This window comes from Papio anubis, chromosome 18, assembly GCF_008728515.1.
Source record: "Papio anubis isolate 15944 chromosome 18, Panubis1.0, whole genome shotgun sequence".
Classification (NCBI taxonomy): Eukaryota; Metazoa; Chordata; class Mammalia; order Primates; family Cercopithecidae; genus Papio; species Papio anubis.
In genome coordinates this window covers 47,690,896-47,711,393 of record NC_044993.1, presented here as the reverse complement: position 1 = coordinate 47,711,393, position 20,498 = coordinate 47,690,896, and the positions used below count along the sequence as shown (strand labels likewise).

The following is a 20,498-nucleotide window of genomic DNA, read 5'->3' as shown; positions in this document are numbered from 1 at the left end:
ACCACTGTCTGTTGGCCTCATTCTCTGGCACATTCCCTCCATATGTTGAATCCATCAGCTCTCAGCTTACATCTTCTCATCATTAAAAAGAGCATTCTGGTGTTCCAGCAGTTGCAACAAACATCCTAGAACTGAATCTCTTTGCCTTGATTTGTATCACATGCTCATCCCTGAACCAATCATTGTGGGCAAGGAGATGGAATGCTTTGATTGGCCAGGCTGTGGGGCCACCTCTGCAGTGAGATGTGGTGCAGTAAACATGGCATGACAGTGGAAAAGAGATGGTTTCCAAAGGAAAATCATTGTGTTCTAAGATGAAGAAGGAAAAGAGGATGCTATCAAGGCAAAAAGCATAGAAATCCACTACGAACACTATGACATGGAGATGACATGGAGACAGTCAGAGACTGGGCTCAACACAGCCCTTCACTGCCTCTCTCCTAAGAAAGCCATATCCCTGCAGTTCTCAGCAAAATCCCCAGAAACTAAAGTCATCAACTGGACTTAATCTTCTCAAAGGTGGCTGCTCTCCCCTGTGCCCACCTGGTGCCACCAAGAGAAATAATGAGAGATGAAATTACAGAATGACCTTTAGAAAAACAAGGTTTTGCCTCAGATTGAACAAGTTTCCACTCCTTGGACATGAGACAACCAGAATCCAGACATGAGACCCAACAGGCTTTGATGCAGCAAAGTGGGGATTGCAAAGCCCTCATGTGAACTCTCAGGAAAGCTCAGGACATCAGCCTACAAAGCTGAGGATGAAACCCTGCTCTCCGGGTCCAGGGCCCTCCCTGCTGGCTACATTCTGACCTGCCGGAAGGAGCCCAGCCCATGTGTGGGGGCCACCTCCAACACCACAACTCTCCCCAGCAATGCCTTCATCTGAAAACATTCACAGAGGCTCCCACTGAGTCCTACTGGGCTCCAGAAACACAGAGATGAACAGAATACAGTCCCTGCCTGCCACAAAGCTCAGGGTTTGGTTTAGGAGACAGGTTTGTTCTGTGAGGTCCCCTTAGACTTGGGATCAGCTGTGATGTCTGGTGTCTGAGACCAAGATGGCACCAGCCCCGAGCATTCTTGTGTGAGCCAGTCCAACTCACTCCCACACTCTGGGTTCCTGGCCACACTGGGCTCCAATCCAGCCATCTCCTGGGACATCCCTGACTTCCTCCAACCTCAGTCCCACTGTGCTCTAAGTCTACCGGTCTTCTGGCCCTCTGTCACCCAACTCCTGACCTGGACCTTGGAGTGTGTTTTCCTGGATTGACTAAGAATCACCCCCAGGTTCCTTTGGCTTGATACTCTCCTGGTCACCTTGGGGAGTGTCCCCTGCCCCAACATCACCTGAGATCCAATCCCAGCTGGAAGCCCTACAGGCCTTCTCAGCCCCTGGGGGATTCAAACAACTGCCACCTGGTAGGGAGTGGAGGTGGAAGTGGCCGCACTGGATAAATGTCAACCACAGGACAGGGACGTCTCTTTCTCTCTCTCTCTGTGTGTGTATGTGTGTGTGTGTGTGTGTGTGTGTGTGTATATATATATAGTGTTTGTGCCCTAATCACTGGCAGTAAATGCACTTTTGTTCTTTTCTTTTCTCTTTTTGAGACAGAATCTTGTTCTGTCACCCAGGCCGGAGTGCAGTGGTGCAACCACGGCTCACTGCAGCCTCAAACTTCCCAAGTGATACTCCTGTCTCAGCCTCTTGAGCAGCTATGACCACAGGTGCACACCACTATGCCCGGCTAGTTTTTTATTTTATGTTTTTAGAGATGGGGTCTCACTATGTTGCCCAGGCTGGTCTCAAACTCCTGAGCTCAACTGATCCTCCCACCTCAGCCTCCCAAAGTACTGGGATTACAGGTGTGAGCCACCGCACTGGGCCAAATACACTCTTAGTTTCTGTTTCTCTCTGGGTGTCGCTCTGTCTAGTTCTGCCTTCCTGTGTCTCTTTCGATTTCCACCTCTGTTTTTCTCTGTGTATCTCTCTGCCTCTCTGTATATCTCTGCATGTCCTGTATATCTCTCTGCCTCTCTCTCTCTGTCCTGTCACATACAGATGCATCCTTCCCTTTCTGTAACTGACCTTGTCCACACCCCCTCTCCCATTACATGAACTACCTACCGTGTCACTGTAATACCAAATCATTACATACTTAAATACCATGAAAGTCTCAGAGCTGCCACGATATTACCAATTCTGTTACAGTCATCATCCTCAGAGCCAACCATGTACCAAGCACTGTGCTAGGCACTTTATATGTGCTCACTTCTTCAATCTCCACAATCCCACAGTGGTCTATTATCCTACTTTGGAGAAGGGGTAAAGAACTGAGGCTCAAGGAAAAGGGAGAATTTGGCCAAAGCCACACACCTGGTGTTGAGGCCAGGATCCACTCCTGAGCAATCTGCCCTCCACCCCTACCCAAATGCAGGCTCTCATTTTTGGTTTTCTTTTTTTATTTTTTCGAGACGGAGTCTTGCTCAGTCACCTAGGCTGGAGTGCAGTGGTGCGATCTTGGCTCACTTCAACCTCCGCCCCACCAGGTTCAAGTCATTTTCCTGCCTCAGCCTTCCAAGTAGCTGGGATTACAGACTTGTGCCACCACGCCAGGATAATTTATGTATTTTTAGTAGAATCAGGGTTTCACCATGTTGGCCAGGCTGGTGTCGAACTCCTGACTTCAGGTGATCCTCCCGCCTTGGCCTCCCAAAGTGCTGGTATTACAAGCATGAACCACCGAACCCGGCCCTCACTTTCACTTTTCTAGACCTACAATGGAGCATTTATTAGAGGGTTCAGGCTGATGAATGCAGCTCACGCCAACCCCCCTGCACTCTCCACCAGTGGCCCACCCTGGCCCAGGGGCAGAGGAGAGAGTGCCTATTTGAAGGGGCAGAAAGATTCAAATGTGTCTTCCAATCCTCTCCTGCCACAGTTTCTGTAACACTCATTCCTTCAACAAGTATTTACAGAGGCCAACTTGGTGTCTGTGGTACTAGGGATACAAGGATCACTCAGATAAGCCAAGTCCTGCCCTAAGGCTCATGCTCTAGGAGGAGGGGCAGGAATAGAAGCCCACCCAGATCAATACACAAGTTCAGTTCAGAGCACAGCAGGTGACGCAGTGATTATGCAGGCAGGCACTGCATGGCTCTCGGCCCAGCTCTCCCACTCATGCTGTGTGACCTCAGGCATGTTAGTTAACCTCTCTGGGCCTCCTTCTCCTCATCTCCAAAATGGGGATGAGACACCTGAGTAAAGGGCCTGGCACATTGACAAAGAGGTGGGAACCACTGGGAGGCAGAGGGTGGGCCTGGCTCCCACCTCTATGGCTCAGGCGCAAGCAGATCAGTGAGCACTGCCCCGTGAGCTGTGGCAGGTGGTCCTCAGAGCCTGGCCGCTGGACAGACTGGAGTTAGGCTCTCCCCACTGAGCCCTTGCTCACTGTGTCAGAGACTCCAGGAGCTCAGCCTTTCCCCTCCACAGGGTTTTGGCCTCAGTTTCCCTGCTGGGTTCCCCACCCAACCCACTCCCTGGGGGACTGGATCTTATGCCTGTGCTGCCCTCTACCGGCCAACAGGAGGAGGGTACCTGCAGCGCACCCACCCTGAGGATCTCCGGCGGTCCCGCCCATCCATTCGGCTTCCTCTGAGGCCACGCCCCCTGAGGCCGGCCACGCCCCCTGAGGCCGGCCACATCTTGGCCTCGCCCCTCAGAGGCCAGCCTTCCGGCTGAGTCCGAGCCTGGGCCTCGCAGTCCTGTCCCAACCTCCTTGCGTTTCTCCCGAGACCAGGCCCAGAAATTCCCAGCATCCCTTGCTGCACCCACTCCACTAAGTCCCTTAACACTGGCAGGAACCAGCAGTTCCTCCAGCGTAGGTTTTACTTCCAATTTTTATTGAACTTATTAAAATTCTTACCTCTTCCCACCTCCCCAAAGCCCAATTTCTACTTGGCCCTGTGCCTGGGGCCAGGCTCATTTGTATGAAAGGCTCGATGGCCTGCAGACTCCCCCAGCCCAGGCTTCTAGCCACATGCAAAGGATGTGGCGGAATTAAATCACGAATGACCAGCCGGGCAGGGGAAAATGACAGCGGCCTGCCCCGTCTGTCCCACCTCCAGAAGACTCACTGACTGTTCCCTCCCCAGCCGACAGGTCATGATCCCCTTCTAGAATCTTCAGACCCTTCTGCAGGCCACTGATATGCTTCTAACACTCCAACTCATTCATTTGACTAACATGTATTAAGCATCCTCTGTATGCAAAGCGTGGGGCCAGCCACAGGGGATATGGCCGTAAATATGGCAAGGCCATTCCTCCAAGGCTAATGAGGAGAGTGACATAAACAGTGACGTGAAATCAATTATTACAAATGCTAAAATAGAAATAGGTCCAGCTACCATCTAAAACTGGCAGCCCACGGGCTGAATCGAACCTGCAGATGTTGGCAAGAGCTGTAAAAAAAAAAAAAAAAAAAATGATGGTATTTTGGGGCCAACATTTTAAAAACTTGGAGGATTTCCATTAAAATATGGGAGTTTTGGCTTCTCTTGTAAAAAATCAGAAACTCTGGCAACACTGGGTCCACATTTCTCCTCGACAACCCTCAGCTGGAGCTGGGCCGGAGCTGGGCCGTTTCATGAGGGCCTGCGGCTGCCAAGCCCTCAGCGGTGCCGTCGTCTGCCTGTCTGCTGCCCTCTACCATAGCTCCTGCGATATCCGCAACTTGCTCACTTATCCACATTCCCTCCCAGGCCACTCAAGGCATCTGAGTTTCAGCCTCTGAGAAGGGCCTGAAGGAGATAAAAGGTCTGTGTTCCCTGGATTGGGGAAAGGCTTCCAAGAGGAGGTGAGCTTGGAGATGGGCTTGGAAGACCAGCACATGTTCACTAAGAGGCAGGGGGAGGAGGGGAGGAAGGAGGAAAGATGTGAGTGTGGCAGCCAGCAGGTGGGAGCAGGGCTCGGGGCCTCCCATCCTCCCAGAGCTCGGGGTCTCCTGCATTGATGGGGCTCCTCACTGAGGATGGGCTCAGCTCTCCTCTGATCTAGGACCTTCCTTGGACAGGTAAGAAAAAGGCTACAGGTGAGTGCAAGCTATGGAGGTGGAGAGAACAGAAGAAGGAGGACCTTCAAGGCTCTGGGGATTGCAGAGGGGTTTTGAGGAGAGTCAGTGGCCTTCCCTCTCACAGGATTAACACTTTAATGATGGGCTGGTATACAGCAGGTGCTCAGTAAATGTGAGCCCAGTTGCTGCTGTTTGCTCCCTGTGTCTCTCTTGTTCCTCCTTTGTCTCTCACTTCCTTCTTCCTCCCTTCATCTCTCTCTGCTTCTCTCTCTGTCTCCCTCCATCTCTCTCTCTCCTTCTCTCTCTCTGTCTCCCTCCATCTCTCTCTCTCCTTCTCTCTCTCTGTCTCCCTCCATCTCTCTCCTCCATCTCTCTCCTCTCTCTGTCTCCCTCCATCTCTCTCTTCCTCTTCTGTCTTCCTCCATCTCTCTCTCTCCCTGTCTCCCTCCATCTCTCCTTCTCTGACTCTGTCTCCCTCCATTTCTCTCTCCTCTCTGTCTCTGTCTTCTATCTCTCTCTCCTCTCTCCCTCCATCTATCTCTCCATCTCTCCCTCCATTTCTCTCCATCTCTCTCCCTCTCTCTCCCTCCATCTCTGTCTCCTCTTCTCTTTGTCTTCCTCCATCTCTCTCTCCTCCTGTCTCCCTCCATTTCTCTCCTCTGTCTCTGTCCCCTTCTATCTCTTTCTCCATCTTTCTCTGTCTCCCTCCATTTCTCTCTCCATCTCTCTGTCTCTCTCTCCATCTCTCTCTGTCTCTCCATCTCTGTCTCTGTCTCTCTCCATGTCTCTCTCCTTCTCTCTCTCTCCATCTCTCTCTCTGTTTCTGTCTCCCTCCATCTCTCTCTCCTCTCTCTCTGTCTCTGTGTCTCTCCATCTCTCTCTCCTTCTTTCTCTGTCTCCCACCCTCTCTTTCCTTCTCTGTCTCTATCTCCTTCCATTTCTCTCTCCATCTCTGTCTCTGTCTCCATCTCTCTCTCTCTCTGTCTCCCTCCATCTCTCTCTGTCTCCCTCCATCTCTCTGTCCATCTCTTTCTTCTTCCTTCTCCATCTGTCTCCCTCTGTCCCATCCCTCTCTCTCTTTCTCTCCCTCCATCTATCTCCATCCATCTCTCTCTCTCTCTCCATTCCATCCATCTCTCTCATTCTCTCTCCTTAAGTGTGTGTCTCCCTCCGTCCCAGGGCCCATTCATCATCTTCCTCTGCCTTCCATCTCCTGCTCCATCTCTTACCTTATCAGGGGCCCTCCACTCTCCTCTCTTCCTTGCCCCGCCCTCCTAGCATGCAGAGACTGAGATGTGATGATGGAGTATTTCCTATAGGACGTCCTGCCTCAAACCTCACATGCCCAGAATGCACCGCTGTCCTCCTTCAATGTTCTTGCCCTCATGGGATGACTCCCTGTTTCCCCATCATGGTCGCAGCCTGTCATCTGCATCCTCCATGATGCCCACCCTTGCCCTCCAGTTTGTGGATCATCAAGTCCTACCAGTTCTGCTTCCCTAGTGCCCATCCACAGTCCTGCGTTCCCTCTGCCACCATCTCCTTGTGGCCAGACACCTGCAGTCACCTCCTAGCCAGGCTCCCCAGTCTGTACCGGCCCTACCAGCCCTTCCTGTACCCCAGCAAGTCTTTGTGAGACTCACCCTGACCTTGTCACTCCTTCACTTAAAGCCGTTGGTGGTTTGTCATTGCACCCCCACACTTCCTAGCCTGGCATCCGAGTCCAGCCGTGACCTGACCTCACTTTCCCCTTTCCCAACCCCAACCCAGCAGTCTTGCTGATTCCGTCTCCAGCCAGTCCCAGAGTCACCGTCCCTGAACATTCCCCCATGAAAACTCCAAGTTGTCGTGACTTGGGGAGGGGGTGCTACTGACTTGTAGCAGATGGAGGCCAAGGATGCTGCTGGACACCCCACAATGCACAGGCCAGCCCCCAACAGCAGAACGGAGAATTGGGCACAGACAAATAAAGAAATTAATTTGGAGCCGGGCACAGTGGCTCATGCCTGTAATCCAAGCACTTTAGGAGGCTGAGGCAGGCAGATAGCGTGAGCCCAGGAGTTCAAGACCAGCCCAAGCAACATGATGAAACCCCGTCTCTACAAAAAATACAAACATTAGCCAGGTGTGGTGGCACCTGTGGTCCCAGTTACTCAGGAGGCTGAGGTGGGAGGATCACCTGCGCCCAGGAAGGCTAAAGCTACAGTGAGCCATGATTGTGCCAGTGTGCTCCAGCCTGGGTGACAGAAGTAGACCCTGTCTGAAAAAGAAAACAAAGAAAAGAAAATGTGGTCAATCCATACAATGGAATATTATTTAGCCATAAAACTAACAAAGTACTGATATGAGCTACAACACAGATGAACCTTGAAAGCGTGTGAAGTAAATGAAAGAAGCCAGTCGTAAAAGATCCTATCTTCTCTAAATCCATTTATAGAAAATGTCTAGAATAGGCACATTGATGGAATAGAAAATAAAGCAGTGGTTGCCCAGGGCTGGGAAGATTGTTGGAAAATGAGGAGTGACTGCTAGTGGCATGGGGTTTCTTTTTGGGGTGATGAAAATATTTTAAAATTAAGCTATGCTGATGGTTACTAAAAATCATTGAATTATATGCTTTAAGCATGATATGTAAATGATACCTCAATAAAGCTGTCTAAAATTTTTTGAATTAAAAATCAGGAGTTAAGAAAACAGATTTTGGCCTTCCTCGAATGCCATGCATATGAGCTCTCAAGTTCACCTCTGCTGCCGTATTCCCTGATGTATTATATCTGGGCAGCTGTACTCATTTAAATCACTTCCATGGTCGCTCTGGGCTTTAGATGTGAGACTCCCAGTCTGGAGTGAGGAGACCATGCTTACTGAAGTTACCAGCCTCATTCTCCCATCTCATGTCCAGCCCTAGCAGCAAAGAGCCCCTGGGGACCAGAAGGGGCCATATGGACATGGATGACCAGCAGTAGCCTACATGGACCAGTCTAACAGCAAAGCACATGAGCCTTGAAGCCAAAATCACTACTTACTAAGCCTGTGCCTCAGTATTCTCAACTATAAAGCGGGCACAATAAGAGCACCTACTATTGTAGTGTCAGAGGCATTTGAACCAGAGTGACTCCATCTTAACGAGGGGCTGGGTAAAATGAGGCTGAGACCTCCTGGACTGCATGCCCAGGAGGTTAGGCAGTCTAAGTCACAGGATGAGATAGGAGGTCAGCAGAAGATACAGGTCATAAAGACCTTGCTGATAAAACAGGCTGCAGTAAAGAAGCCAGCCAAAACCCACGAAAACCAAGATGGCGACAAAAGCGACCTCTGGTTGTCCTCACTGCTCATTATATGCTAATGGTAATTCATTAGCATGCTAAGAGGCACTCCCACCAGCACCATGACAGGTTACAGATGCCATGGCAACATCAGGAAGTTACCATGTATGGTCTAAAAGAGGGAGGAGCCCTCAGTTCCGGGAATTGCCCACCTCTTTCCCAGAAAACTCATGAATCATCCACCCCTTGGTTAGCATATAATCAGGAAATCATGTTAAGTATCCTTAATTGAGCAGCCCATGCCGCTGCTCTGCCTGTGGAGTAGCCATTCTTTATCCCTTTACTTTCCTAATAAAGTTGTTTTAACTTTATGGACTCATCCTGAATTCTTTCTTGCATGAGATCCAAGAACCCTCTCTTGGGGTCTGCACAAGGGACCCCGTTCCAGGAACAATAGCGCTGGACAGAGGTCATGTCTCAGCACACAGTAGGTGCTCAATAAATGTGAGCTATTGGTGTTAAGATTCTTGTTTGTGATTTCAAATTCCCAGAAGTTCTAAAATCCAATGTTTTTTTGCAACTCATCTGGTCACAATACTTGACTTGGCCTAAACTTCTTCAGAACATAAGTCTGACCCGGATGGATGTGAAGCTATTTACTATCTTTATTTATCACCCCCAGCCTGCATATGTGTTTTACAGCAGAAATATGAATGGATTTGATTATAGGGTTCTGCCCCAGCTGCTGGTGGGGTGTGAGGGAATGGATAGTCTATGTCTTACATTACCTTCCAAAATCTAAAACGTTCTGAATTCTGGAACACCTTTAGACCCAAGGGTTTCAGACTGGGCACTGTGACCTGTATGATGAAGATGATAACAACAAAGATCAAACCCCACCCCCTCTTTGCCAGATGTTGCAATAAGAGCTAAAAATGGTGGCACAGCCCCAGGCAAAGGCGGTAGGGAGAAAACATCGAAAAATTCTGAAGATAAATCTTCTAGCAGCCCAGGGGGATGGGGGCTTAGAATTAAAATTAAGGTCCTATCCAGAAATGAAATAGCTGAAGTGTTGCTTGCACACCTGGGCTCAGGGAAGAACAGCACTGGCCACCTTAGCTTTAAAGGACTGAGTTTGGAGAGACTCAGTTTGGTCCACTACCTCGGGTAAAGGAGGGGTGAAATGGATGGCAACAGAAGGGTGAAATCTGTAGCATCTAAAACATACAGGGACTCCCCATAGAGGGCCAAGTTAAGCAGGCCCAGCCCTATTGCAAATGCTTAAGGCATTAGTCCCCATACAGGGAAGACTTCCCAGGCCTCTCCCTCAATGTATCAATGGCTCTAGTTGCCCCAAACCAAACATAGCTGGGAGAGGGGAGCAGGTGACAGCTCAGCTGCAGATATGTGCTCCTGTCTCCCCACCCAGGACCCTTGTTGTATAATAAAGAATTTGACTAGCCCTTGTTCCTGCTTCCTGGGAGAGACACTCTAAATTCTTGGAAGTTTGTAATAGAAATGTCTTTGTTATTCATGAGGCCCTTGAATCACATCAGATTTGATGCTAGTGAGATGAGATGACTCAAAATGGGGGCTGCAGAGGGGTCACTAAAAAGATCAGCCTTGCAATTAGAGGGCTGGGGCTTTGAGCCAGCCTGACCTCAAGGAGGAGAGGGGACTGGAGATTGAGATCATCTACACATCTACATGGCCAATGATTCCATCAATCGTGCCTATGTCATAAAATCCCAATAAAAACTCTGGACACTGAAGCACAGGACAGCCTTTTTTTTTTTTTTTTTTTTTTTTTTTGGACAGGGACTTTATCACCAAGGCTGGATTGCAGTGGTGCAATCATGGCTCACTGCAGCCTCCTCAACCTCCCAGGCTCAAATAATCCTCCTACCTCAGCCTCCCAAGTAGGTGTGTGCCACCATGCCCAGCTAACAGACAAGCTTCCTGGATGGTGAACACATGATGTGTTGGAGGGTGATGTGTTCTGATTCCACAAAGAGACAGCACGGGAGCTCTGCATTGAGACCCTCATCGACCTTGCCCTATGTGTTTCTTCCTTTGTCTGGTCTTGATCTGTATGCTTTATAATACAGCTGTCACCTTAAGTAGAGTGTCTTCTGAATTCCATGAATCATTCTAGTGAATTATCGAAGCCTTGTATTTGTAGCCAGTTGGTCAGAAGTGATAATGGCCTGGGGACCCCTGAACTTGCAGCTGGCATCTGAAGTGGGAGCAGTCTTGCTGAGGACCATGCATTAAACCTGTGGAGTGCAATGTTGCCTCTGGGAAGATGGCATCAGAACTGCATCACTATAGACCAGCTGGTGTCAGAATCCCTCCCTTGTCTTGACTTGACTTTCTGTGGCAGACATTGTCTTGCTTCCATCCATATCTCCTTGGCCCATGCCAGGCGTCCCCTGTGGCTTTGGTTAGGCAGTTCCCATGCATGTTGGTGACTTCTTTCCTCAAAGACTTGCTTTCTTCGGTGGAGAAGGCTGGAGATTATGGGGAGTTAATGTTTCAGAAGTGACCCTAAACTAATGGTGAATGGAAACTGGTGAGCAAATATCACTGCTTTCTCACCCCTTGAGTGAGCAGTTTTGGGATGTGTTCTACTCAGCCTCCATGAGGGATTGAGCCCCAGTGGCCCACAGTGGTTACCTTCTCATCAATACTCCCTTTAATGTCTTTCCTCCCTTCCTGGAATCCTTCTCCACTCTCCCACCATACTTGCTAAGATCACCTCCTAAAGAAACTGCTTGCACCTGAATCTTCATCTTAGGGTCTGCTTTGGAGAAACTCAAAATAAGACCTCTGCCATTCCTGGGGCACTGGATTGTTCAGCTCCACTGTGGACACTCTGATAATCACCCAGTTTGACAACACATTTGGTCATGTATCAAGCAGTTCATTTTGGCAACCACTTGCCTACTGTTGCCTGATAATCCTGCTTGGCCTATGACTGAGCCCACATCATGAGCATGCCAACAGACCTATGCACCAAACCTGGCTAATCAGAGTAATTCATCCTCTGGCATGGTAATTTGTTTAGAAATAAGTCTACGAACCTGATTGGTCCAATTATAGTCCTCTTTGGACAAAACTCCAAGCAGACACTATTGGAAAGGAGCTCTCTCTACCTCTAGAATTTTAAATGAGCCTGGGCTACTTGTAGCCATCCTCTCTGCATGGACAGGGCCTGACTGAGAATGATACTAACACAGAAGAAGGCAGAGTTTAGAGATATAGATTCCTGATTACATGATCACCTGGATGTAGCTGTGGCTGAAGCCCAGTCCCTCCACTTTTCAATTACTAAACCAACAGATTTCCAGCACGATCCCCTTTTTTTTCCTCCAGCTAATTTGATCAGGTTTTCACTTGCAAATAAAACGATCTTTAATCATATGTAAATATTCATCTTCTGACTTAGGCCCTCTGCATTTTTAAACACAAAAATACTTGCCCTCTAGGCTATGAGCAAGAAACTGAGTCTGCCAGGCCAAGGAAACTGAACAGAAGGGGCTACGGATAGGGGATTCTTTCAGCACAGATTAAGGTGGAGAGGTGACTAGTGGAATTAGGGTCCCAGGAAACTTGTCCTAAGATAATCTGTGGCCATTTACAGAAAGAAGCATAAAACCGAAAGTCGCCACAATAAGAGTAAACTCCAAGAAAATGCCAAGGAATTAAGGAGAAGTGGAACAGGAAGGAAGCCTTGCTTGGGGAAAGGTGTCATGATTGAACACAGAACTTAGATCTGAGCTTCCTGGCAGCCGATGGAAAAAGGCAAGCTCAGTGAACTCATGGCTCACATGCACTCCTAAAAGGCAGCACAGATGAGATTGTAAGGCAAATGGCTCTGCAAATTTGCTTTCCTGAGAAGCCACATGCTGCCTGGCTCCTGGCACTGGTACCAGGCCCAGGGGAGTTGCACTCTTCCTGCTTACAACCTAGTTTCTGAGGATGTGGGTATGGGCAGTGGAGTGGGGTTGGCATGCTTTGCCCCTCGGCCCCCAGGCCTCCAGGTCCCCAAACTCCTGTCCAAAACACACTGGTGGCACCCACCGCGCAGGCCATAGAGGAGTATGCTCTTCAACTCGGTCCACACTCTTAAGATGGCACCTGAAACTCGGATTTCAAAGAGTTACCTTGTCTTTGGTAATCTGGATTTTATTGTGAAATTTCATTTTTTCTTTAGGTAACAAAATAGAGTCTTGATGATTTCTCCACGAGGCTGATTATTTCCTGGAGATGGACAGGTTTCTCTTTGTGCCAGTGCTGTTTTTCCTGAAAGCCCACAGTTAGCCAGACTGTGCAGGAATTTTCCAAATGACTTTCTCTTTTTTCCTAAGTAGATCAGCCTCATTTTTCGGAGGAGCTGGGGGAGGAACAGAAATTTGCCCAGCCCGCTCTCACAGCCCTTTCTGGATCTAAACTCCCGGCCACTGGGGAACAAGAGGGTGGCAGAGCCCTGTCTTCCCCCACACCTCTCGACCGAAGTCACAAGACTGGGAGGAGTGGGGACACGGGCAGCCGGAGCCATCCCTGGTTTCGAATTAGTCTTGCTCTGCTGGGAGAGCACAAGAAAGGCCGTGGCCCAGTTCAGGGCCACATTATGACTTTTATGGGCCCTGGGCACTTTTGCCATCATAGACCTGTTCCTCCATAAAAGATGTATTAAGATTTACCTTTTATGACAGTAATGGTATAAAGACAAATATGACCCTGTCTAGATTCGTTTTTATATCTTCATTATTATTATATTCTTTTTTTCTTCTGGTTTTAAAAGAAGTCAAAATTAAACATTTTATGGGTCCCTAGAAGTATCGTGGGCTCCAAGCCCTGTGCTGGCTAGAGAAGGTGACCAAGAGATCAGAAGTCACCATTCCCAACTTCCCATTCCTTCAGCCCTGGAGGGAGGCACCTTCCTATGTAAACCTCTGCTGCCAGCAACACTGAGTGGGGAGACAGCCTTGACCCTTTTTCTCCCTTCACTGAAGCATCCAAACCCCAGCCCCTGGACCCCAGCCTCGAAAATTGCCCACCCTTGATATCTGATCAAATGCCCCAGCCTCATTTTGAGAGTGCTGGTCCCTGGGGCCAGATCTGCCCCTCAGTTTATTCAAAGGCAGCTAGGAATAATAACAACAACAACCTGAAGTCCTGGGTGCAAAGCCCTGCTCAGAGCACTTCACCATGGCAGACTCTAGGGTTCAACGTGTTACTAGCTATGTGGCTGCAGGCAAGTCAGTTTTCTGATCTGAAGAATGAATATAATGTTAGTCTCTCTCTCTAGGAGGAGTAAAGAGATTAACACGTGGCAGGCTTACCCCATGGCCAGCGCATAGTAGCAACTGTTAAAGAAAAAAAAATGTTTTTTGAGAGACAGTCTTGTTCTGTTGTCCAGGCTGGAGTGCAGTGGCGTGATCCTAGCCCACTGCAGCCTTAACTTTCTGGGCTCAAGGATCCTCCTGTCTCGGCATCCTGAATAGCTGTGTATTAGCCTGTTTTCACACAGCTAATAAAGACATACCCAAGACTGGGTAATTTACAAAAAAAAGGGATGTAATTGACTCACAGTTTTGTATGCCTTGGGAGGCCTCAGGAAACTTATAATCATGGTGGAAGGGGAAGCAAACATGCCCTTATTCACATGTCAGCAGGAAAGAGAATGAGTTCTGAGCAAAGGAGGAAGCCCTTATGAAATCATCAGATCTCTTGAGAACTCACTCACTATTGTAAGAACAGCATGGGGGAAACTTCCCCCATGACTCAGTTACCTCCATCTGGTCCCACCCTTAACATGAGGAGATTATTACAATTCAAAGTGAGATTGGGGTGGGGACACAGAGCTAAACCATATCAAGCCGGGACTGGACTACAGGTTCACACCAATATGCCCAGCTATTTTTTTTTTTTTTTTTTCATAGAGACAGGGTCTCACCATGTTGCCCAGGCTCATCTCAAACTCCTGACCTCAAGTGATCTTCCGCCTTCAGGCTCCCAAAGTGCTGGAGTTACAGGCATGAGCCATCACACCCAGCTCGTTAAAGAAAAACTTATCCAAACACTTTAGGTAAAAATGGTAAGGAGGACTTATTCAAGAGGGACCACCGCCACGCGGGTTTGCAGTAATAGGGAGAGATCGGGCTCAACTCTGAATACAAGGACAAATGGAGATTCGTAGCCAAGGAGCAGGGTGGGGTTCACAGATGAAAATCACTGTGGGTAAGGGTCTTCTGGCTAAACTGACTCAACAGGGTTTTTGCTGAAGGCATGCCAGGGTGATAACACAATCAGGGATGAGGGAGGAGGAATTTGATCAGACATCAAGGGTGGGAGGTTTCTGATAAACAGATGCAGCAGGATTCTTGTTAAAACGGGACTGAGTGGACCAAGGACAGAGTCCAAGATTGGGGTCTAGTCAGAAGGAGGACTCAGAGGGGCCTGATTCAAACTGGGTCAAAGGAGAGAGTCTTTACTACATCTCGGTCAGTACTGGCTATTGTGATTAATCATGATGAATGAATGAATTATAATTCACTTGTCCTTCAGTATCCACAGGGGATTGGTTCTAGGACTCCCCATGGATACTAAAATCCAAGGATGCTCAAGTCCCTGACATAATTTGGGGCCCACACCTGTAATCTCAGCACTTTGGGAGGATGAGGAGGGAGGATTGCTTGAGGACAGGCGTTGAAGGCCAGCTTGGGCCAACATAGCAAGACCCCATCTTCAGAAAAAATTTAAAAATTAAAAAAATTAGCTGGGCATGGTGCCACACACCTGTAGTCCCAGCTAGTCAGGAAGCTGGGGTGGGAGGATCACTTGAGCCTAGGAGGTTGAGGCTGCAGTGAGCTGTGATTGTGCCACTGCACTCCAGCCTGGGTGACAGAGCAAGACTCCGTCTTTAAAAATAATAATAAATTTTTTAACTTTTAAAAAATGGCTTAATATTTGCATATAACCTACATGCATCCCCCTGTATACTTTAAATCATCTCTAGATTACTTGTAAAATCTAATACAATGTAAATTATATGTAAATAGTTGTTATATTGTATTGTTGTTAAATTTGTATTATTTTTAGTGTTGTATTGTTATTTTTTAATTGCTCTTTTCCCCCCAAATGGTTTCCCTCTGGGGCTGGTGGAATCCACAGATGCAGAACCCACGGCTGCAGAGGGCTGACTGTAATTGGTTAGAGGAAGGGCTGCCCCAGTCTCCGCTTTCTCCACCACCCCAGAAGGCATTGGCCTTGGGCTGAGCTGGTTCGGCAGACTTCAGACCCCAGCCTCTCCCCATGGACCTGGCTGCTGGCCTCTGCCCAACCCTGCCTGCCAGCTCTTCCTAGACAGAAAGCCACACTTTCCTTCCCACAGGAGCAGAGCAGAAGCCTTCTCTACCTCCTCCAAGCCCCTCACCACCCCTTGCCCTGTTTCCAAGGGGCTCCCTTAAGACCAGCCTCCCGTGTCTTCCTGGCCAGACGCCCAGCTCTCAGCAGCAGCCTCAAAGTTTATCTCCTCATATTGTGTCTCTCCTGTTTATCTTCTCCCAGGCATGAATACAAAATCCTTTCTCTCCACCACTTGCTACCTCAGTCTTATTCCATCATCTGGCTGCTACATACTTCTCAGTTACTGTTTTCTGAAGACTTAAAATCTTCGTCCTCCTGCCTGGTCACTCCTGCAGTGCAAGTCCGTGAAAAGAGCACAGGGCTTTGAAGCCAACTGGAGCTGGGTTTAATCCCAGCTCCGCAATGACCAGCTGCATGACCTTGGGCAAGTCAATTAACCTCCCTGAGCCTGGATTGTTTATCTGCCTGGAATTATGGCGACAATCTTATTTGCTTTCGCAGTGGGTCTCCCCACTAGGAGGAAACCTGGCTTGGTTTATTTGTTTTCTTGAGGGGTAGAAACTTCGAGAAGCCCTTGGAGGTAAAGGAAAGAGTCCCCCACCTCCTGCCCCATAAGGAGCCTGCTTGCAAGAACTGGTGGTGGCTGCCTGTGGATACAAACAAACTTTTGTTGTGTGGCTGGAGTGAGCAGGTTGGGGGAAGAGCTGCATGCTTGGAAAAATGGAGGGGATTTTTTGATGTTTGGTGCAGGGGAAGAAAAGGAGAGATGAACCCACTGATGAAGGAGAGGGGGCCGGCTGCCTGCCCCCCGAGACATCACGCCCAAACTGTCTGAAACAGACTGATCATCTCCCCTCCAGCCCCTTCCCCTTCTTCCCCATCTTGGCGAGACCACTGTTCACCCCATCCCAAGCCAAAGGACAGCCAAGGGATCTCCCAGGTCAGGGGCCCTCTGACCATCTGACCCCTTCTCAGAATAATGTTTTCCACTAGATAAAATGAAATACACAGTATAGAAGAAATCAGTTACATTGAAATACGGTTAGCAATATATTCAAACAAACTTTTATAGGAATTTATGTGCCACTTTGTTAACATATGAAATGAGATTTGGTGGAAGCTCTAATAAGTATCATACTTTTTTTTTTTTTTTAAGACAGAGTCTTGCACTGTCCCCCAGACTGGAGTGCAGTGGCACGATCTCGGCTCACTGCAACCTCCATCTCCTGGGTTCAAGCGATTCTCCTGCCTCAGCCTCCTGAGTAGCTGGGGTTATAGGTGCGCACCACCATGCCCAGCTAATTTTTGTACTTTTAGTAGAAACTGGGTTTCGCCATGTTAGTCAGGCTGGTCTTGAACTCCTGACCTCGTAATCTGCCCTCCTCGGCCTCCCAAAGTGCTAGGATTACAGGCATGAGCCACTGTACCCGGCCAAGTAACATACTTTTGAAGGAGTGCATTTTGAGATAGCTGCAGCTGTGGTGAGATTTCATGAAAAGTGTGGATTACTATTGGTGACTATGTCATGGGTCTCATTCCCACTACTGGTTTTTTGGAGGAAGTGCTAAATTACAGTTAATTTTATGTTAGAAAAATAAAGATGTTATTTCCCCCAACTGGGTTCATGGACCTCCTGAATTCTGTGCACTCCAAGCTAGAAACCCTTGACCTTGACTCTATTTTCCCCTAACCACCCACTCCCACCCGCCTCTCCTAACCAGTCCCCAAGCTCCACTGACTTTACCTCCTGCACGGTGGACTTGTCCCTGTCCTCACCCATTTTCCACTTGGACCTTGTTGCTTTGTATCAATATGACTCCCGCCGCCTCCTGGCTGGCCTCGTTACCTCCGTTCTTGCTCCACCCTGAACCCAGAGAGATCATCCCTGATATGGTTTGGCTGTGTCCCCACCCAAATCTCATCTTGAACTGTAGTTCCCATAATTCCCATGTGTCATGGGAGGGACCCAGTGGGAGGTAATGGAATCATGGGGGCAGGTCTTTCTCATGCTGTTCTCCTGATAGTGAGTCTCACGAGAGCTGATGGTTTTACGAAGGGCAGTTCCCCTGCACACACTCTCTTGCCTGCCGCCATGTAAGACATGACTTTGCTCCTCATTTGCCTTCAACCATGATTGTGAGGCCTCCCCAGCCATGTGGATCTGTGAGTCCATTAAACTTCTCTATAAATTACCCACTCTCGGGTATGTCTTTATTAGCAGTGTGAAATGGACTAATACAATCCCCAAATGCAAACTTGACCATGTTGCCCCTTGCTCCACACTCTTCAGTGGCTCCTTATTGCCTATATGGTAAAATCCAAAGACCTCTATAAAGCACTGACACCCTCACAAACCTCTCCAGCTTCATCTCTCAACATTCCTCCTCTCCCTACTCCCAGTCTCCCCACCATTCTGAGCTATGTGAAGTTCCCAGAATATGCTGCATCATCAGGCCTTTGCTTACGCTGTCCGCTCCACTTGGAATGCCCTCCTCAAGTTGTCCAACAAGCAGACTCTTACTTATTTTCCAAGTCTCACTCAAATGTTGCCTTCCCCATGCCAACCCCACTCATCCCCACTCCCTGGGCAAATGTGGGTGCCCCTCCCACAGGGCTGTTAACACACCCAGTCCATAGAAGTCAACATGCCATGCTAGAATCATCTGATGAATACGTCTCTCCACAAGATCGCAAACTTGGCCAACCGTGGTTGCTTATGCCTGTAATCCCAGTGCTTTGAGAGGCTGAAGCAGGAGGATTACTTGAGCCTGGGAGTTGGAGACTAGCCTGGGCAACATAGCAAGACCCTATCTCTACCAGAAAAAAAATTTTTTTTAATTAGCTGAGCGTGGTGGGGGGGATGGGAGTTGCCTATAATCTCAGTTACTCAGGAGGCTAAGATGGAAGTATTGCTTGAGCCCTGAAGGTTAAGGCTGCAGTGAGCCATGATTGCACCACTGCTCTCCAGCCTAGGCAACAAAGCAAGACCCTATTTCAAAAAAAAAAGAGATTGAGAGAGAGAGAGAGAGAAAGGCTTTATGAGGGCAAGGACTAAGTCTTTTTCCTTAAACTCCCCCAAACAAGCACAGTGCCCAGTTAGGCCTTTAGTGAATGTTGGTTGAGTAAATAAATAAAAGATGGAGGGGAAAAAAGAATAAACAAGCTCTCCATCCTTGGACTGCTGAGGATGGGGTGCACGGGGATGGTGTGCTTGGAGGCCGAATCCCATGTTGTCTGTGTGTGGTGACAACTGTTCTATTTTTCCTCTTTTCTTTACTATGATGATTGGATTTCCCACAGCCTGGGGATGACAGATTGGCACATTTTGATCTATGGCGTGTGCTCTGATTTCTTGAATGCAGCTCTATTCTTTGCAAGATCCCTCCGTCAAATGTACATACCTCAATTAGGAGAGATTACTTCCCTTACCAAGAGGCTCATCATTTCGGTTTCATTAAATAGAGAGTTCTTCCAATGCGTGAAGAATAGGATTAAATTTATAGAAATTCAATTTACACTCAGCTTTTTAGGAACAAATGTCTCACACAGCCAAGCCACTGCTCTGTCTGCCAGGCCTCCTGACGTTCTAGTTTATAGGCTTCCTTTATTCCCTTCCTGCGTAATCCCAGCTTAACCCCTGATGACCTGGATCCGCTGCAGCGACCCTGGGCACCTGCCCACCAAATCTAAGTGTTTGCTTGGAATCATCTGTCTCCATCTTCCTGAGTCCTATGAAGCAGTTGACGGTCCCATTCTTCCTGAAACCCTCAAAATCCCTGGCTCTGTGGCCTTTCCCCACAATCCCTGCCCAGCACACCCTTGCCCTTGAGTTTCTGGATGTGTTTGACCATTCAACTTCCAACGCAGCCTCTCCACATGGAGTTCTCAAAGCCAGATGAGCTCAGGAAGAGGAGTGATGTGCCGTCCACCCCAAAGCAGCTTCTCTTTTATATCCCAGGGAAAGGCGGCACAGTCAGCCTATTCTGTACAACCACCTCCCTCCCTGACACTGCAAATCCAATCCATCACAGACCAGGTGGCACTGATCTCCTGAAGACATCTCAAGTTCATCTGCCTCTCCCTCCCACACGTGTTATGCTCCTTGAGGTCTGGGACTGCCTACTTTTGTTCATTACTATAACCTTAGTACCTGGTCCGGCGCCTGGCACGTGCTAGATACTCAGTCAATATGCATTGGCCGTTTTTCACAAATGCTAAAACTCAGGCTCACAAAGAGAAGTGACTTGTCCAGTGCCTCCCGGTTGGTACAACCAGGACTTACTCCAAGGGCAGCACCCTTTCTCGCCGCTGCTCTGAGAGGCCACGGGACCGGCCATGCCTTACCTGAGAGCACCGTGAAGACAGCCGCGAAGGCATTGAGCTTGAGCCCGTCGATGACATTGCTGGAGTGGAAGAGCTCGAGACACATGAGGCTGAAGCCAACCACCAGTAGCAGAATGTACAGCACCTCGGAGACCACAGACAGCCACAGGACCCCTGTCCAACAGAGGCAGAGAGGCCGTGAGACGAGGGGCAACCCAAGATGGCTCACCCTGTGCCTATTCCTCCCACACGAGCGGAGGGTAGCAAGTCATTTTAGAATAGACCCTGGTTCTGGGGGATGTCCTGATTGATGACGGAAGACTGTCTTGGCCATCCCATCCTGGTCTGCAGTGGCCGGCTGAGGGACCCAAGCTTAAGTCAGCATTCTCTGGATGCCCATTACTGGGGAAGAACTTTTATCCTGTGGCTGGACCAGGGGCTCCCTTTCTTTCTCATGGGTTAG

At 48.8% G+C, this 20,498-nt stretch overlaps 1 protein-coding gene across 1 annotated transcript in view; it reads right to left on the bottom strand.

The window, feature by feature from the left end:
- Positions 1-20,205, bottom strand: part of GSG1L (GSG1 like) — a 91,278-nt gene extending 71,073 nt beyond the window's left edge. The window contains exon 1 of the mRNA XM_031658361.1: positions 20,057-20,205. Coding sequence (XP_031514221.1) covers positions 20,057-20,141 — 85 coding nt within the window. The 5' untranslated portion in view covers positions 20,142-20,205. The remainder of the gene's footprint in view (positions 1-20,056) is intronic.
- Between the last annotated feature and the right edge of the window lie 293 nt (positions 20,206-20,498).